Source organism: Sarcophilus harrisii, chromosome 5 (assembly GCF_902635505.1).
Source record: "Sarcophilus harrisii chromosome 5, mSarHar1.11, whole genome shotgun sequence".
In the NCBI taxonomy this organism is placed as follows: Eukaryota; Metazoa; Chordata; class Mammalia; order Dasyuromorphia; family Dasyuridae; genus Sarcophilus; species Sarcophilus harrisii.
This window is the reverse complement of record NC_045430.1, coordinates 106,335,022-106,353,361: the sequence shown is the minus strand read 5'-3', so window position 1 is coordinate 106,353,361 and position 18,340 is coordinate 106,335,022. Positions and strand designations below refer to the sequence as shown.

General features: G+C 37.4%; 1 protein-coding gene across 8 annotated transcripts in view; it reads left to right on the top strand.

The window, feature by feature from the left end:
• The window catches only part of PEX5 (peroxisomal biogenesis factor 5), a 40,844-nt gene extending 28,942 nt beyond the window's left edge, over positions 1-11,902 (top strand). For all 8 annotated transcript variants that reach the window (XM_023504582.2, XM_031938236.1, XM_031938241.1 and 5 more), the window contains 6 exons: positions 3,890-4,033; positions 4,525-4,595; positions 5,822-6,034; positions 6,699-6,864; positions 9,984-10,141; positions 10,307-11,902. In XM_023504582.2, coding sequence (XP_023360350.1) covers positions 3,890-4,033; positions 4,525-4,595; positions 5,822-6,034; positions 6,699-6,864; positions 9,984-10,141; positions 10,307-10,508 — 954 coding nt within the window. In that variant the 3' untranslated portion in view covers positions 10,509-11,902. The remainder of the gene's footprint in view (positions 1-3,889; positions 4,034-4,524; positions 4,596-5,821; positions 6,035-6,698; positions 6,865-9,983; positions 10,142-10,306) is intronic.
• The last annotated feature ends 6,438 nt before the right edge of the window (positions 11,903-18,340 follow it).

Below are 18,340 nucleotides of genomic sequence, written 5' to 3'. Positions count from 1 at the left end.
ATTATCAACTGGGAAATTTCTACTTTAAAGTTGTGCTGAAATAAGCTGAACATAGTCTTGGGTTTCTATTTGTAGAGAGAGAAATGGGAGAACTATCACAGTCTTTAGTGTTTAAACTCAGTTTTCTGGGTCATCTGAAACTTTCCTTCTTCAAAATTTTTTTTTCTAACAAATGTATTTATTTTTAATATACATTGCTTTATGAATCATGTTGGGTGAGAAAAATCGTAGAAAAAAATCAGAAAAACCATGGGAGAGATAAAAAAACAAAAAAAGTGAACATAGCATGTGTTGATTTACATTCAGTCTCCTTAGTTCTTTTCCTGGGTGCACATGGCATTTTCTGTCCATATGTACATACAATATATATTATCATATAAACACATATACATTGACATTGACATTCACCTACAGATCCCCACATATACATATATCTATATACACATAGACATCTGCAAGTATACATACCTATGTTACTTAGACACACACATATGTAAATATATAATATACATGTACATAGGCATTTACCAACATGTGAACATGCATCTAAAACAATATGACTGATACATAATGTAAATTGCTCTCTTGATTGAATCTTTAAGTTTGACTTTAAGTTCAATGATTACTAACCCATGAATTCTTTTTTTTTTTTTTTCTGAGGCAATTGGGGTTAAGTGACTTGCCCAGGCTTACACAGCCAGGAAGTGTTAAGTGTCTGAGATCAGATTTGAACTCAGATCCTCCTGATTTCAGAGATGGTGTTTTAACCACTGCACCACCTAGCTGCCCCTCATGAATTCTTAATATAAAATCGGAAGTCTGCTGATAAAATTGGGACATTAACAGTACTATTGGTTGTGAAGTGTTCCAGCCATTATGGAGAATAGTTTGGAATTATGGAGAATAGTTTGTCTCTAAAACTGGTCATACTTTTTGATCCAGCAATACCACTACTAGGTCTGCATCCCAAAGATATCCAAGGAAAAAGACTTATATGTACTAAAATATTTGCAGCACCTCATTTTGTAGTGTCAAAGAATGGTGAACAAGTTGTGACATAATTTTTAAAATAAAAATTAATTAATATTTATTTAAAATTAATTTATTTTGAATACACATTGCTTTATGAATCATGTTGGGAGAGAAAAATTAGAAAAAAAGCGAAAAACCATCAGAGAGGAAAAAAAAAACAGAAAAAGAAGTGAATGTAGCATGTGTTGATTTATATTTAATCTCTGTAATTATTTTTCTGGACCCAAGTGGTATTTTCTGTTCAAGTCTGTTGGGATTGCTTTGGATCACTGAGCCACTGAGAAGAACCAAGTCTTTCATAGTTGAACATTGTACATTCTTGCTGTTATTATGTACAATGTATTCCTGATTCTTCTTGTTTCCCTCAGCATCAGTTCATAAATCTTTCTAGGCCTTTCTAAAATCAGCTTGTTCATTATTTTTTATAGAACAATAATATTCCAGTATCTTCATATACCATAATTTATTCAGCCATTCCCTAGTTGATGGGCATCTATTTCTTTTCCAATTCTTTGCTACCACAAAAAGAGCTGCTATAAAGATTTTTGCACATGTGGGTCCTTTCTCTTCCTTTATAAATTTCTTTGGGGTACAGAACCAGTAAAGGCACTGATGAGTCCAAGGTAACATATGATTGTGATGGAATACTATTGTGCTATAAGAAATGGTGAACAGAGTGGTTTCAGTTTCAGGAAAAGCTGGAAAGACTCCAGGAAAGCTGTAAATTTAAGTGAGTAGAACCAGAACATTGTACACAGTAACAGCCATATTCTATGATGAATGATTATATTATACATGAATGACAGCTCAGCAAAACAATGATCCAACTTTGAAGTACTTATGATGAAAAATGCTTTCCAATCCCAGAGAAAGAACTAATGGAGGGGGGGAGTTAAGTGCTGCAGTGGATACTGCACACTGGCTTCAGGAGTCAGGAAGACCGGAGTTAAAATTTGCCCTCAGACACTTGACACTTATAACTTTGTTAATCTGGGCATGTCACTTAAACCCAATTACCTTGTGAAAGAAAAATTAATGGTGTCTAAATATAGATTAAAGCATACTTTTAAAAAAGTAATTGAGAAACATTTAATGAAGTAAATATATATTGGGGAAAACATGCACACAAGAATTTTAGAGTTTGAAAAGAAAATGACTATATAGCCCAATCTGAAAAGAAATCCCTACATGGTCATGTAGCCTTTTTCCTGAATCAGGAAACCTGGAAAACCACTAATGAGGGGGTCACTTTCTTTGGAGACATCTCATTCTACTTTTGCACTATTCTAATCATTAGGAAAATTTCTACTTCCTTGACCTGTACAGGTAATTTTATTGCCCTGGGCCTCACTTCCTTCATCTGTAAAACAAGAGCTTGTTACTACATGATTGTAAGTTCTGGTCACATTTTATGATTCTGCTTGTAGCAGTCAGTGAGCAAATATGTCCCTGTCTTTGAGACTCCTTTTATCAGAAGGCACAATGGTAGAGTAGGGCAGTAATCCTAGGTTTATATCCTGGCTTTCATACTTCTTACCTGTGTGAACTAAGTTCCTTGACATCCTTCAGCCTTAGTTTCCTTATTTGTAAAATGAATAGAATTGAATTACATGACTACAGGTATTCTTTCCATCCTATGATCTGGGGCCAGCTTTAAAAAGTCCTCATTTTGTCTCGCATGTCAGTGTTTCAGAAGCAAGTGTTATTGGTAGCAAGGCAAGGTGGGAAAAGTTCAAGCCTCACACTGAAGTAGACAGATTGTGTAGTGCAGAATGTTTATGAACTTGTAGAAAACACTATAATGTTCTGATTAGCTTTCTGGAGGTGCTTGGACTAGCCTTCATTTCTGCTGAGTAATCACCACAAGAACAGCCAGGGATAAAGTCCAAATTCTTTATTATCTCCTCCACAGTCTGTCTCCTTGCCTTGGGCCTGGGCTAGCTTTCTGGAGGTCCTCCAGAATGTGTCTTGGTTTCTGTGGGGGAGGCAGGAGAACCATCATGACAGTCTCTGTCTTGAAGTCTCCCTGAGTTTGGGAGCTTGTGCTCCAGCCTCCAGTCCTCTGTCTTCCCTGAATTTGTTCTGGTCCCCTTCGTTCCCTCTCTAGGTCTGACTCTAACCTTCTTACTCTATTACAACTAAATCCATTCATCATACTGAGTATAAGCTAATCATTATATCACTAGGGAACCATTATTTGTTGTAAGATTAAGTCAATCATACTGAACCATGCTAAACGAGATAACCATTGTATTATTAATTCCAATGAATTAATACCTTGTTTAAATCAATCATACAGTTTCAGCCCTCTGAAAAACACCGTGCTTTTCTCCTGGCCAGCAGATGGCAGCAAAGGCATGTAAGCCATTTTAAAGATTTTTTTTTTATAACCAGAGGCTTCTCTATTAAACTAAACCAGTCAAGTTGCGTGCATCAGATGTCCTAATTTTTGTCTGGGTTACTAATTTAAGTTTTTCATTATTTACTAGGCTGATCTGGAGAATGGGCTCATGAGATCTTAATTTCTCCTTCTGAAGACTTCAGAGTAGGAGAACTTTTAAATACTTTTTAATATTTATAAAAGTAGGGCAGAAAAAGGAGATTTTTCTACTTCCCCCGAAGTACTGTAATCCTAGGAGAAAAATATGATGTTATCCATTATTCCATACAGTGATCCATTGACCAGATGTGGTTCCTTGGCCCAAGAACATGGCCCAAGGGGTCTTTGAGTTGACTTCTTTTCCAATTAGATTCTCTCCTCCTGTTTTTCTCTGATAGACCTTTCTCCTCCTAAGACTTCCTCTAATTGCACAGTAGAACCATGACTATTCATCTCGCTCCTCCCTCTCTTTTCTAGGGGTACCAATTTGAAGAAGAGAACCCACTTCGGGACCATCCACAGCCATTTGCAGAGGGGTTGTTGCGACTACAAGAGGGGGATCTGCCAAATGCAGTCCTCCTCTTTGAGGCAGCAGTACAACAGGATCCTGAGCATATGGAGGTAAAGGACTTGTACCTCTGAACCCCACATGACTTCTCGGCTTCAGAGCATTGGAAAGCAGATGGTTGTTTTTTTGTTTTTTTTTTTTCTTCTTCTTTGCCTTTCACAATTTTAAAGAAATTATTTTATTGCAGTTCCCAATTATATGGAAAGATTTTTTAGCATTCATTTTTAAAAGCTTTTGAATTCTAAATTCTCTCCTTTCCTTCTACCCTTTCCCTCCCTACCCCTTGATATCACAAACAGTGTGATATTTGTGTGAAATCATGCAAAACATTTCCATATTAGTCCTGTTGCAAAAGAAAGCCTAGAAAAATAAAATAAAATATTATGCTTCAGTTTGCACTCAGAATACATAGATAAATAATTTGGATTAGAGGTTAGGGGAAAAGATTAGGAAAGTAAAATGAAAAGTTTATCAATTCTATATCTCTTCTGGGTACATTTTAGGGTAGATCCAGGAATGATAAGTTCTTTTAACCTCCTTACAGGCATGGCAATACTTGGGTACCACCCAGGCAGAGAATGAACAAGAACTATTGGCTATCAGTGCCCTTCGAAGGTGAGTACCATGAATGACAAGGTACCTGATACCAGTCAGATTTAAGCTGCTTGAATTATTTCTGGTTCTTCAAAAGAGCACATTCGTTTTTCTTTTTTAAAATAATATTTTTCCCTTAAATTACATATAAAAACAATTTTTAGCATTTGGATTTTTTTAAGATTAAGGATCTTTTTAAGATTTAAGATTTTAAGATTAAGATTAAGATTCAAGAATTTAAGATTCAAATTCTGCCTTTCTCTCCTTCCCTTCCCCTTCCCTGAGATGGTAAGCCATGTGATATGATTTTTACATAGGCAGTCATATAAAACATTTCCATATTTTGTGGAAGAAAACTTGACCCCCCCAAAAAAACCCCAAACTGAAAGAAAGCAAAAAATAGTTTGCTTGGATCTGTACTCAGATACCATCAGTTCTTTCTTTGGAGGTAGATAGCATTATCCAATCCTTTGGGATTGTCTTAGATTGTTATACTGATCAGATAGAAGTTGTTCACTGTATAATGTTGCTGTTACTATGTATAGTGTTTTTTTAAGTTCTACTCACTTTATTCTGCCTTAGTTCATGTAAGTTTTTTCACGTTTTTCTGGAATCATCCTATTCATCATTTCTTATACTACTGTAATAATATTCCATTACAATCATATATCACAACTAGTTTCTCCAATTGATAGGTAGCTCCTCAGTTTCCAATTCCTTGCCACCATAAAGAGAGCTGCTATAAATATTTTTGTACAAATAAGTCCTTTTCCCTTTTTTATAATTTCTTTGGGATACAAACCCAGTAGCGGTATTTCTGGATCAAAGGATGTGCACAGTTTGATAGCCTTTGGAAATAGTTCCAAATTCTTACTGCTAGAATGTGAATGTTGCATTGCTCTGGATGGGAACTAATTCTATTCCCACATCAACCCATGTCACTGTGGGGCCCCAGCTTCAGCCTCTGTAAATCTCTAATTTCCTCTCAGACCTGTGACTGGAGAACAAATTAGGGTTTCTTTAATAACTTAAAAGTTTGAATCTGAAGAATACTTTAGTTTGAGGTGAGGTAGGTAACATGAACCTGTACTGATTCTGTATCCCAGGCTTTGGGGCCCTGTGACCATGACTGTTATTGATTGTGTAAACCTAACCTCTGTAGCTTAGATTATTTGGACTTACTTTTTAACCCTTTCTCCCTCTTTGCCTCTCCCTTCCCCTTAATCTCCCATTCCCACTTTACACAGGTGTCTTGAATTAAAGCCAGATAATCTGACAGCACTAATGGCACTGGCTGTGAGCTTCACCAATGAATCCCTGCAGCGCCAGGCCTGTGAGACCCTGCGGGACTGGCTACGATACACACCTGCCTATGCCCACCTGGTGGCACCTGCTGAGGAGGGAGCTGGTGGGGCAGGGCTAGGGCCAAGCAAGCGCATCTTGGGTTCTTTGTTGTCTGAGTGAGTGTGGGTCCTATTGAAGCTGTGTGGTTTAGGCCAAGGTTGGGGTGAGAATTGATGAATTAGAATCTGAGAAGATACACACTGATTGTGCAGCCAGAGGCAAGCCCCTTTACTTCTCTGAGTCTCAGTTCTTTCGCATGCAAATGAGAAAGAGTTTAGATGTAGTTCATGTATTGTTATCCTTTTTTTGTGTCATGGACCTCTTCTCAGAATAATGTTTTTAAATACATAAAACAATATATATAGGATTACAAAGAAAACCAGTTATATTGGAACACTCTTATTTAGAGACCCCAGATTAAGGATCTTTGAAGATAATCTTTGAGGTTTGTTCTAGGTATATTATTTTGTGATTCTCCTAGTGGTATTAATGAATTGGAATATCAGGGACATTCAGAGCCAAAGTCTCAGTGATGCAATGGAGATCTTAGACTTAACAATAAGTTAAGTTCAATTTGTATACTAACATACTAGAATGAAACAAAGTTTTGAAAAGAGTATTTTTTTAGTTCCTGGGTTTGAAATGGTTTGAATGATTGAAGGAGAGATGATTTTCAGGGAAAAAGGTTGGTCAATTTGGAGTATGTTTAGCATATGGGATTTGGTAACCTGAAGGTGGTTGTTATCTTCTGATTCTTCTTTTCCTCTTTCTCTCTCCCAGCTCGTTATTTGTGGAGGTAAAGGAATTGTTCTTAGCAGCTGTACGACTTGATCCTGCATCCATTGACCCCGATGTGCAGTGTGGCCTAGGGGTTCTTTTCAACTTGAGTGGAGAATATGACAAGGCTGTGGACTGTTTCACTGCTGCCCTCAGTGTTCGCCCAAATGTGAGCCCAGGGCAAGGGGAGTAAACGGGTCATATGTAGAAATGTGAGGCTAATTCTGGAGCCAGATGGGTCCTCCCTAGTCTGAAGTCATGGTATGACTTGTCATGTTCCACACATTTGGGAAGAGCTCGAAATGAGGTACACATTCAGAATCATAAGGCCGTATTGGGGTTTAAAATTGTAGGTGACTGGGCATTAAGTAAGAGAAGGAATTCAGTTCTGGAGTTATGGTTGATCATTGATCAGCAGCCTTGAGTCTTGCAGAATTGTTCATTTTATCATATCAGAGTTATATGTGTAAGATAAAATACAATTACTTACGATTTATGAAATGGTCTGCTGGAGCTGGGGGCATAAAGGTTAAGAAATGCCTTTGTGTTTCTCAACACATAAAACTGAGCTTAAGGAGCTTCAAGTTTAGTAGCACATGTATGTGACTAATTATAATACATCTATGTACTTGCTAGTGTTTAGAAACGTTTAGAAAGGGAGAGGTTCCTGGGAGAATAAATTGAAGGCTTCATGGATAATGGAGCATCTGAACTGAATATTAAAGATTATTTTAAATAAGTCAGTTAACAAGCATTTATTAACCACTTTCTGTGTACCTAGACTTTGAAACAAATAGGAAAGTAAGATAGTACCTGTCCTCAAGAAGCTTACATTCCATTCTAGTGGAATGATGCCATATGTTCACAGATATTTAAATGCAAATTATAACATAAATAACATCTGGAGAATCAGGAAAGGACTTTTAAGGGACCTGGCACTTGAATTGAGGCTTGAAGGAAACTGGAGATCACAAGATAGACAAGTGAGGAGAAAGATCATTCTAAGTATTGGGGAACAGCCTGTAGAAAAGTGTGGAGATAGGAGGTGGAATTTAATGTATGGAGAATAGTAAATAGGCCAGTTTGGCTACTGAGTAGTAGTGTACAGTTAGTCTGGATATGTAATCTGGAGCCAGACTGTAAAAACTTTAGTGCTAAGAATTTGTATCTTAACTTAGAAGCAATAGGGAGCCCCTGAAACTCATTGAAATGAGGGAGTAATAGTCAAACTTCACATTAGCAGCTATGTGAAGAATGGATTTCAGACAGATACCCATTTGGAGTCTATTGCAGTAGTCCAGGTAAGTTGTGAGAGGGACCTGAACAAAGAAGTTGCCTGGTGAGTAGAGAAGGCATAAATGCACAAGATATTGTGGAAGAAGAATTAGTAAAATTTGACAACTTGTTGGATATGAGGGATAAGGAAGAGAAAAAAAATCCTAATCAGCTAACCTGAGTGAGAAAATGGTGGTGCTTTTTGATAGCAAACAAAAAAATTAAGGAGGAATAGATTTAGAAAGTAAGATAGTGAATTTTGTCTTTGATGTAGTTACACTATGTCAAAGTGCAACTGAAGTTGCAATGTCTATGGAAAAGTAAGGAAGTTACATTCCAATCTACTGGAATGATGCCATATATTCACAGATATTTAAATGAGGTTGAGGTTGAGATACCTAGCAGATTAAGATATTTTGGACCTAGAATTCAGGAGAGAAATGAAGTCAAGAATTATCTGCCTAGAGATGACAGTCTGACACAAGGTTACTGATGAGAGTGCCAAGGGAAGAGAAGAGGTCCCAGGGTGGAGCCCTAAGGGATACACATGCATAGGGGGAAAGGTGTAGATGAGTAGGAAGGATGAGAACCATGTATATATAACAAAAAAGTCCAGAGGAGAGATTACCACAAGTAGAGGGTCTTCAACATCAAACACTGTGGAGAGATCAAGGAAGTTAAAGACCAAAATGTCCATTGGGATGTACTTCTTTTGTTTAGGGTTGATTGCCTGTGAAAATGTACAGTGGTGTAGAGAAGGTAGGATAAGTTTGGGCATTGATTGGTTGGTGAAACAGAGACTAGGATGAAATACTACTGGAAAGATAGATGGGAGTCAGGTTGTAGAGAGATTTATATTCTGAAAGTTCTGCCAGTGACTTGATTTAGTCCCTAATACTGAAATGAAATTTCTAAAGAAGGCCCAGTGATCCCATCCTAAAAGATCTAATGTGTTTTAACCCCACTGGGTGAAGGACAGTGCAACCACTCCACCTGATGTCCAGAAGGGAGGGGAAGGAAAAGAAACCTCGTTCTGGCATTCAAGATCTAAATGTGAACTGATGAATAAATCAAAGAAAATACCATTCAGTATAAAAAATTATCTCAAAAGTTCAAATAAAGATTCCCCAAAAAGGAATAACTTCAAAACAAGCAGAGACTCAAAGGACTGACAAGGACTCCACCAATACCTACAAGAAATGAAACAGAAAATAAAAAAGGAAAGAAAAGCTATGAAGCAAAGAATTGGCAGGAGCTTAGACATGAAAGTGGTAAACTTTATCCAGGAAATAGATTCCTTTGAAAATTAGACTAAAACTAACAGAAATCAATGACTCCATGATTCCATGAAGACAAAAAATATAGAACAAAAGATAGAAGGAAATGGCAGATATTTGATATCAAAAATAATTGATCTGGGAAATAGACCAAGAAGAAATAATTTAAGAATCAAACTCCCTGAAAACTATGGTTAACAAAAAATCACCTAAAGCACTACTCAAATCTGTTACAAGTAGAGAATAAAATAAAAAACAAACCCACTGATCATACGTTGAAAAGAACCCCAAAAGTTAAAGTGAAATTCACTTAAATTTAACAAATATTTTCTGCTATTGGACCTTTATCAAAGAGTGAGACCTTAAACAGTCTTAAGCTTTAATACAGAGAATCATTATTATGTTGTAGAAGAAACCTAGTTTTTAATACTGGCTCTGACAATTGCATGAATTTGGACAAGAAACTTAAACTCTGAATCTGAGTTTTTTGATTTGTAAATTTAAGGGTATTGGACTAGATGATCTTTAAGATCATTTCCAGTCCTAAATCTTTTGATACTCTGCTAGGATAAGATGGTTTACATATTATCCTTATAGACAATAGTTGCAATTATATAGATAAGAACAGAGAGCAATGAGATTGAGCAAAGAGTGAGCAGAGATTGAACTAGTCCTGATCTCATGTCTTCTTTCCATATCTTCTTCCTTTGTACTTCTTATTTTCTTGTGCCTGTAGGACTATTTACTATGGAATAAACTGGGAGCCACCCTGGCTAATGGAAATCAGAGTGAAGAAGCAGTGGCTGCATACCGCCGGGCCCTGGAACTACAACCTGGCTACATACGTTCCCGCTATAACTTGGGGATAAGCTGTATTAATCTTGGAGCTCACCGGTGAGAGAACATCTTTCCCCACCTTTTCAAACCCTTAATGTATAATTTCCCTTTATTTCTAATTAATGGTAACCAGCTCTTTTGGGTTATTTGCCAGCATTAACCAGTTAATTGTCCCATTTCCCTTGTAATTCTATTCACCAGTTGTTGCCCTTTATCTCCTAGAGAAGCTGTGGAGCACTTTCTGGAGGCATTGAACATGCAACAGAAAAGCCGAGGTCCTCGGGGCAAAGGAGGTGCCATGTCAGAGAATATCTGGAGTACTCTGCGCATGGCACTGTCTATGCTGGGCCAGAGTGATGTTTATGGGGCAGCAGATGCTCGGGACCTTCCTACTCTACTTCGTACCTTTGGCCTGCCCCAGTGACAAGGGGATGGGCTGCCCTGTGAGTGTTCTCTCTGAGGGGTCCCCGCTCCTGCTGTGACTCCCTCCCTCCCAAAGGGCCTCCCAAGGGGGTGGGCTGATAACCATACGCGGTACGGCTTCTCAGGAGGTGCTTGGGGAAGGGGAGAAGAGTCAGGTTATCAGATATTCTATTCTCCAGTTAATTGTGGAGAACTGAACCTCTCCTTTTCCTGGATTCTCTTGGCAATTAGAGGGTTTCACATCAAACTATGTATCTCTCTTTCTGATCATCATGCTCTGCCTTTTTGGATCTGCCATTTAGGTAGGGCTCAACATAATAGGGTAGCCCCTCACAGCAATAGCTACTTCTTATAGAACCTGTCACACATGAAATAATCCTCCCCCACTCGTACTCTCTTTTACTGGGAGTTTGTAGCATCACAGACTTTGAATAATGGGTTCCCTCTCCACCATCAATGCCTATATATTTTTGGGATAGGATTCCCAATAGGGTGGTCTGTTGGAGTTAAATAATTGACTCAGTGGAGGGGAAGTTTTTGTAGGGTTTTTCTGCAGCTGTGTTCCTTTTGAGCTGCCTCTGGTTATGGGTTTATGAGCACGAGGTTATGGGTTTATGAGCACGAGGCTGTATGCACTGGTTTGTCCATGTAGGGCTGCTTTAAAAAACAAAACAAAACCCCAGACTCAGACATCTGTGTCTAGAGATTAGATAAATTGAGTGTTGTGGCTTTAAAGGCTGAAAGCATGCTGTGAAGTGAGCCTATAAAATAATTTGGTTCTAGGTATAAAATGGACTAGAATAAGGAGCACTTTAGTGAGTATGAGGGAGGGATTGACAAAACACTTGGGAGTTCTTAGACTTGGCTCTAGTCTGTAAGCCACTGATATCCTAGTTGTTAGGGCTGTGATTGGGAACTGAGTTTGCTATTTCCTTGGGAACATGTTCTAGAAGTAGAGATCTTGCCAAATTCCTAGAAAGGGTGGGTGTAGCAGTGTATTTCTGTTACTGTATTCCCATTTTCTTACTTCACTGGTTGCTTCAGGGAATGGGGAGAAGAACATTTCTCTTCTTTCTCCTGTCCTGGCCCCTTTTTTTATGAGGTAAAGTCAAGAAGATTCAAACTAACCTCTAATACCTGTACTGCCTCTTAGGTAGGGAGATAACCCTTGCTCCCTGAAATGAAGGTTAAAGCCCTCTTGTCAGTACTTAATGATCAGAAAAAAAGGAAATATCAATTTTCTTTGTTTTTTAAACCACCTTGCTCCCTAGGTTCTATCCTAGAATTTTATTTTTCTTTGTATAAATATGTGTATATGATTTTGTCAAAAAATGGTTTTTAAATAAAATTGTAAAATATTTGTATGAAGAATAAATGGAACTAATGCAACTATAATTTTCTACCTTCTTCTTGGAGTTTTAGGGTCAAGGGAAAGGTTGGATTTGTGAATCCTCTGTGTCCATCCTGAAGTGCTCTTCTTTCCTGAGGTCATCAACTGAGCCCTTGAGTAAAGAATTGAGTGGTCTGTATAGTGTTTCCCAAATAGAATAGATAGCCTGAAGGCCTAGCTGGCACATCTGGCAAAGCCATGTTAGCTGTGTTTTCTCCATAACTGTAATTAGTGTACTGGAAAAACTGGCAGATTTAGAGTCAGTCATAGTATCCACGCGACTTTGGCTGGGCAACTTAGATCTTTAAAAGTTGTTTCCTTTTCTGTAAAAAGAGGGAATTAGATTAGGTGATTTCTAAAATTCTAAGCTCTAATTTCAATGAGCTTTCCCTTGGTTATTTGTGACCTTCCATTAGTTTGTAATTTGAGCTGTGTTACAGCCAATTTCTTGACCTGATCCCTCCATTGTCATCACATGCTTTTCAAAGTCAGAGAACCTTTTCTCTTCTGGTTTTTATCTGGGGTCAGGATCCTATGCAAGTGTGCCAGAGCTAATTTTAAATGTTCCAGTGAGCTCTTGGCTAGAGCAAAGGGCAGCCTTAGAACACTGGGTTATGATCTTTGAACGTAACTTTAACCAAGATAATCAATCTTTAGTTATTTACATTAATGACTATGAAAGAAAAGTTTCATGATTTTAACATAGAATATTCATCATTTGAATTACATAGCAACAACAACTTCAGGAACATAAGTCTTATTTAGATAAACAACAGTTGTTTCAGAAACTACTGCAGTTACATGATAGCTTTTTTAGAGGTTTCATTGTCAGAGCTTTAATCAGATATAATCTTATATTTTTAAATATAATTCCCTAAAGTGCAAGGTAAATATGTGCCTATAAGTGCAAGATCATGTAACAGTGATTAGCATCAGATAGAAACACTGCTGTTCATAAGGCCTGATAAAACTCTAGTGTAGCTGGCATCTTGCAAATAATATCTCATGAATCCCTACCTGGGGACAGATAAATTTTGTACTTGGCTGAAGTAACTGGGGCAGAATATGTAGATAATTTTTCATTCAGTAGAGGCTAGAATTAAATTATGTATTCTCAGCAAATGCATCCATAAGATGTTTTTCAAATCTTTAAGGCTATACCGGGTTATGACCTTTGCTGCTTTTGCTACATCTTTTACTTTTACCTATGATACTTAAGAGTTTCCCAGCTTTGCCAAAGGATGGGGTAGAGATTCTTTCCATACCTTTTATTTTGAACCATTCTTGTTCCTTATAATTTTGCAACATTCACTTTTGATATTTTTGTGGTTTTGTTTACATTACTGTGCATATTGTTTTCTTGACTGCTTTCTTCAGTCTGCTTCAGTTTATATAGATCTTTCCATACTTCTCTGTATGTATTCTGTCACCCACTTACTGATTCCTTTTCCCTATTCCTTTCAGTTCCTATCCCAAACCCACAAAGTCTCAGCCAAATGCTACCCTTTTACTGGGTACTCTGGAATGCCTGCTCTACGGGCAACAGATTTGCTTTCATTTTAAATCTTTTCCTTTCCCTCTCCTGGCTCATTCCTGATGACATAGGTTTTCTAGCTACCTTTTCTAGAACTGGTTGAACTTGTACTCATTCTCCCCACTTCTTTCTGCCTTTCATTACCAATCCTGCTCTTTGTTCACATCATTGCCCCCAGTCCCTCAGTTCTCTCCCTGGCCATTACCACTGCTCTAACTATAGCTTTCCCCATGCTGACCACTTACTGAGCCAGTTCTACTCTGTACTGTCTTCAGAAGTCCTTTGCTACCTTATCATAGGGCTATTTGTGCCTTACAAAACCCCAGTCTTAGATCACTCCTACCATCCACTGTCTATGCACTTATATATGTTCTAATGAACAAAGGTGGAGAAAATCATGCTCATCCTGGCTGAAACCACTACAGTTCTTTGTTACCCATCCTCAAGTGGACACTCATTGCTTCTACCTAATTATCTCACTATCCCACTCAACATATGGCTCTTTCAAATCTTTATATTCTTTCTCAAACATCCCATAGCTCCCTCTTCCTCAAACTTCTCAGTTGAATACCTTGCCTCATATTTTATTTTACTGAAAATATTCAGATCATTTTCTAAGATCTATCTTTCCTTTCCTCATTATTTCAAATCAACCAAATGTATCCTACCACTATCTCTTTCTTTATTCATCTTTCGTGATGATGTAGCCCTTCTCTTTGTCAAAGCTTATTACAATAGACTGCTACTTGTCATAAGTCTTTCCCTATTCCACTCCATCCCCCCCTCAGCTACCATTCTTAATTTTTCTAAAGTACAAGTTCAGTCATATCACTTCCTTATTTAATAAATTATAGTGATTCTCTATCATCTCTATCATCTATCATCCCCAAGATCAAATATAAAATCCTCCAACAAACATAACCTGGCTCCCTTCTACATTTTGTCTTCTTATACCTTCCTTTCCCTCCTCCCCCACAGACTTTGATCCAGTGATGGAGTTTTGCTTTCTATTCCTAGAATAAGACTCCAGATAGTTTCACAGGCTGTCCTTCATGCCTAGAATGCTTTCCCTTCTGATCTCTGCCTCCTGGCCTACTTCAAGTCCCAGCTAAAATCCAGTCTTCTATAGTCTTCAATCTTTTAACTCTAGTGCCTTTCCTCTATTGATTATTTTCTATTAACTTGTTATCTAAATTTTGGGGTTTTTTCAGTTCTAGTTGTTTGCAAGTTATCTGCCCCATTTGATTGTAAGATGCTCAAAGGCAGGGATTTCAAAGACTGTCTGTCTTTTTATCCCCAACCCTTGTCACAGTGCCTGGTACATAGTAGGCACTTAAATGTTTATTGACTATTCTTCACATTGGTCATGTCTTATAGCACAATAATATTCCATTCTATTTGTGTACCACAATTTGCTTAGCCATTTCCTAATTGATTGGCATTCACTTTGTTTCTAATTCTTTGTTATCATAAAAAGTGCTGCTATAAATATTTTGGTATTTATGGGAGTGGTGATAGACTTGTTTTTTTAATGGCTTAGTAAGAATTGGATGTATTATCTTCTCCAATTCTTTGATTTTGCAGAAAAAAACAGATTTATCAAGGTGAACTAAATTGCTTCAGGTCAAGCAGCTAACTTAGTAGCAGAAACTGAGCTAGAACTAAAATTTCTAAACTTGATGTTCTTTATATTATTGTGTCCCAGTAGTCATCTTCATGCCTAGTGAATAAACCATTATAAGCGTAACTGGGATGTTAGACACACTGAAGAATTTTAAGAGTTTTAAGAATAAATCACAAATAGAATTTTTTTTTTTTAATGCAGAGTAGGCTCCATAAGACTGATATATTTGTATTAAAGTAATTAACTTCTTTTATTAAAGTCACTGCCTGTGTTGCTGTCTGGTGACTTCCTTGAAAAATTGCATCCATAAAGCCTGGAACCATTCATTACCAGTGAAAAAGTATACTCCCTCCCTCCCCATTCTCCAACAACAACAACAGCAACAAAGCTAATACTTTAAGCTCTCAAACATTACCGCATTCTCTGGATTTCAGTTTTCCTCTAACCTTCTTAGAAGAAAATAGGCCTTTTGCAAGTTCTTTTGTGTGTAAAATGGGGGAAAACAATTTTTCTTTCAAAAAAAAAAAATCCTTGCATATCAGGTGACCAGTTAGTTGCTCTTGCAATGGTGAAGATCATGTTAATCAGTAAGCTGTGTGTGTGTGTGTGTGTGTGTGTGTGTGTGTGTGCACGCATACACATGTGCACTAACAGTATGCCAGGTGCTCTAGAAGACACTGAGGAAACAAAAAGCAACAATAGTCCCTGACTTTAAGGAGCAGTGGATACCTGGAGTTATGGCACTAGTTTTCCTTTGGCCATATAACTGCTATGATAGGATTAAGATTAATTGCTGTAGAGTTCTGGGTCAAATTGGCAAAAGAGAATTGGTTTCTTTGCTTTATAATCAGGAGTTGGGAACAGGTTACCAGGATGGACTCTGAAACATGTAGATCCCATTTTGAGTTCAGGCAGACAATACAAAAAGGAACAGTCAAGAACACTGAAGTCATCCTATGTAAAATTGGTATCACATTAAGAGGACACTTAAGGGGAAGAGAGGAGGAAGGGAAAGAATTTGGAACTCAAAATTGAAGTTAAAATGTTTTTATGTGTAATTGGGAAATTTAATGAAGTTATATGATGCAATATTTGTATCTGTAGGGTATAGAATTCCCTTACAAAGGGAACTCTTGAGTGCCACTCTCCCTTTCCCCCAACCAAAGGGACATCCTCAACCAAGAGGCAAGCTAATTTTAAGGTCCAGAGTTCCCCAAGCAAGGGAACTTTGGGCCCTCCCACTCTACCTCCTCAATTAAGAAGAATACCTAAGAAAGAGACAGGAAGCTCCCTTATGATTATATAAGTAGTTTAATAATCGTATACATTACTTACATAGGGGCTATCTGGGTTGGCTGCCAATTGAGTCAATGTGTTTGTATCCCTGCAAAGACCACCCCCTTTCCCCCCAAAAAAAGCCCATGGTAATTATAGAAATCAAAGGGAAAAGGGAGCTATAAAGCATCATGTATATATTAATGCAGTTTGGCTAATGTTTTGTGTTGTTGCCTGGGAACTGGACTTGATTCCCAGGTCTTGAGCATCAGACCAGTGTAGATGATTAGATGTATAGGTATGCAAGGCTATGTGATGGTCATTTTGAGTAAGTTCCCAGGCACACACAAGATTACTTGCTGGACACTGTGTTCTTGTAATGGTTTTCACTTCCTTTTGGTATGGTTTTCACTAATAGGGCACCCATATTTCACCCCTGAGAGCCACCCATATATTCTTTCTGAATATCTTCTACAAGGTCTCTGGAGACAGCTCTACACTACACTTTTGGATACTGCCAGGAAGAATCATTTCATTTGTAGGCACAAACTGCATAGGCAATACAAGCACAGGTATGAAAACAATACAACCAGTAAGAAAATTACCACAATTGTTGCAATTTTCTTCCATTCTACCCCTAGGCAGGTGAAAGAAGAATCCGTGGCATTTGGTAATATAATAATGACTACCAACCCATTTCCAATGTTCATTTGATCACCAGATTTCATCTTGGAGTTCAGATATCCCATGTATGGTTTGGTCCTTAGAACCTCTTTTTTAGGGAGCAATCTGGAAGATGTCTTATTTGCAGGGTCAATTCTTCCAAAAAATTATTTTTTCTGGCTCCAGGTTACTTGCAAGTTACTTCCTGCAAAAATCTCATAAAACAGATCTGACTACAAGTTAGCATAGCCTCTTAAAATTTACTATTTCTAGTTTGTGTTGTGAAAACTAACTCAGTTCTAATTGGAACTCATAGTTCTAAACTAATGGCAAAATTAAAAGAGGGAAGCCCAAACTACATCCCAGAGTTTATCTGAAACTTTAGGGAATTTAGGTCTTTGCATGTCCCATTAGAATCACTTACATTTGACATATAGGATTATCTGATCTTGTTGCTTTTTCAAAATTTTCTATTCTGATTTCAGTTTCTTTTGGAGGATCATATGTTATTGAGGATTCAATCCTATACATGAAAGCATGAGTAGCAATGTTCTTGCAGGTAGAGGCTTTTCATCCTTAGGTTCGATGATTACACAAATAAATTTAGTTATAAGAGGTTGACTTTATTCTAGTTATATATAAAAGACTTGGGAGGGTACTATTTTAATTCCAAAATGGTGCATATCAACTAGGTTATTTATGAGAAAACATTTGTGCCATAAAATGCATAGTACAAATAAATGTTATTTCTACACTGGTAATAAACTTGAATAAAATTGACTTGATATAACACAAAATATTCCATAAGTTACATTCTCTAAGAAAACTGATTGCACTAACATTTCCTTCTCCAAACCATATGGAAGATGTTTCTGATTTTAATCTCACAAATTAATAGAGTAATAGCTAGGTCCCACAAACAGTTGCTTTAATACTCAATTATTCTTACATCATTTTGAAGCATTTAAGAAACTTATTTCATATAGACATATACCTTTGCTAACAGGCAGATGATTAGATCAAATATGCATTTATCTAATTATTTAGGATATGGAATGACTACACAGATTGAAACCAGCAAGATCTCACATACTTTGTATTTTGCTCCTATCTTCTATTGACACTCTCAACTGTTTATAGAAATTTGCTATAAAAGAAAGAAAAAAGCAAGTACATGATTATAATTGCATCGAACTGGTCCTTTAGGCTCAATCCTAAGGGGCACATGTATAGCTGGATAAGGCATTCTTAGCTGTTTGACTTCAAGTAAGTCACAGTTGACAACCAACCATGCTGCAACAATTTCACCTTATAGCCAGACTTGGGAATAATCAGGTGGGAAACATT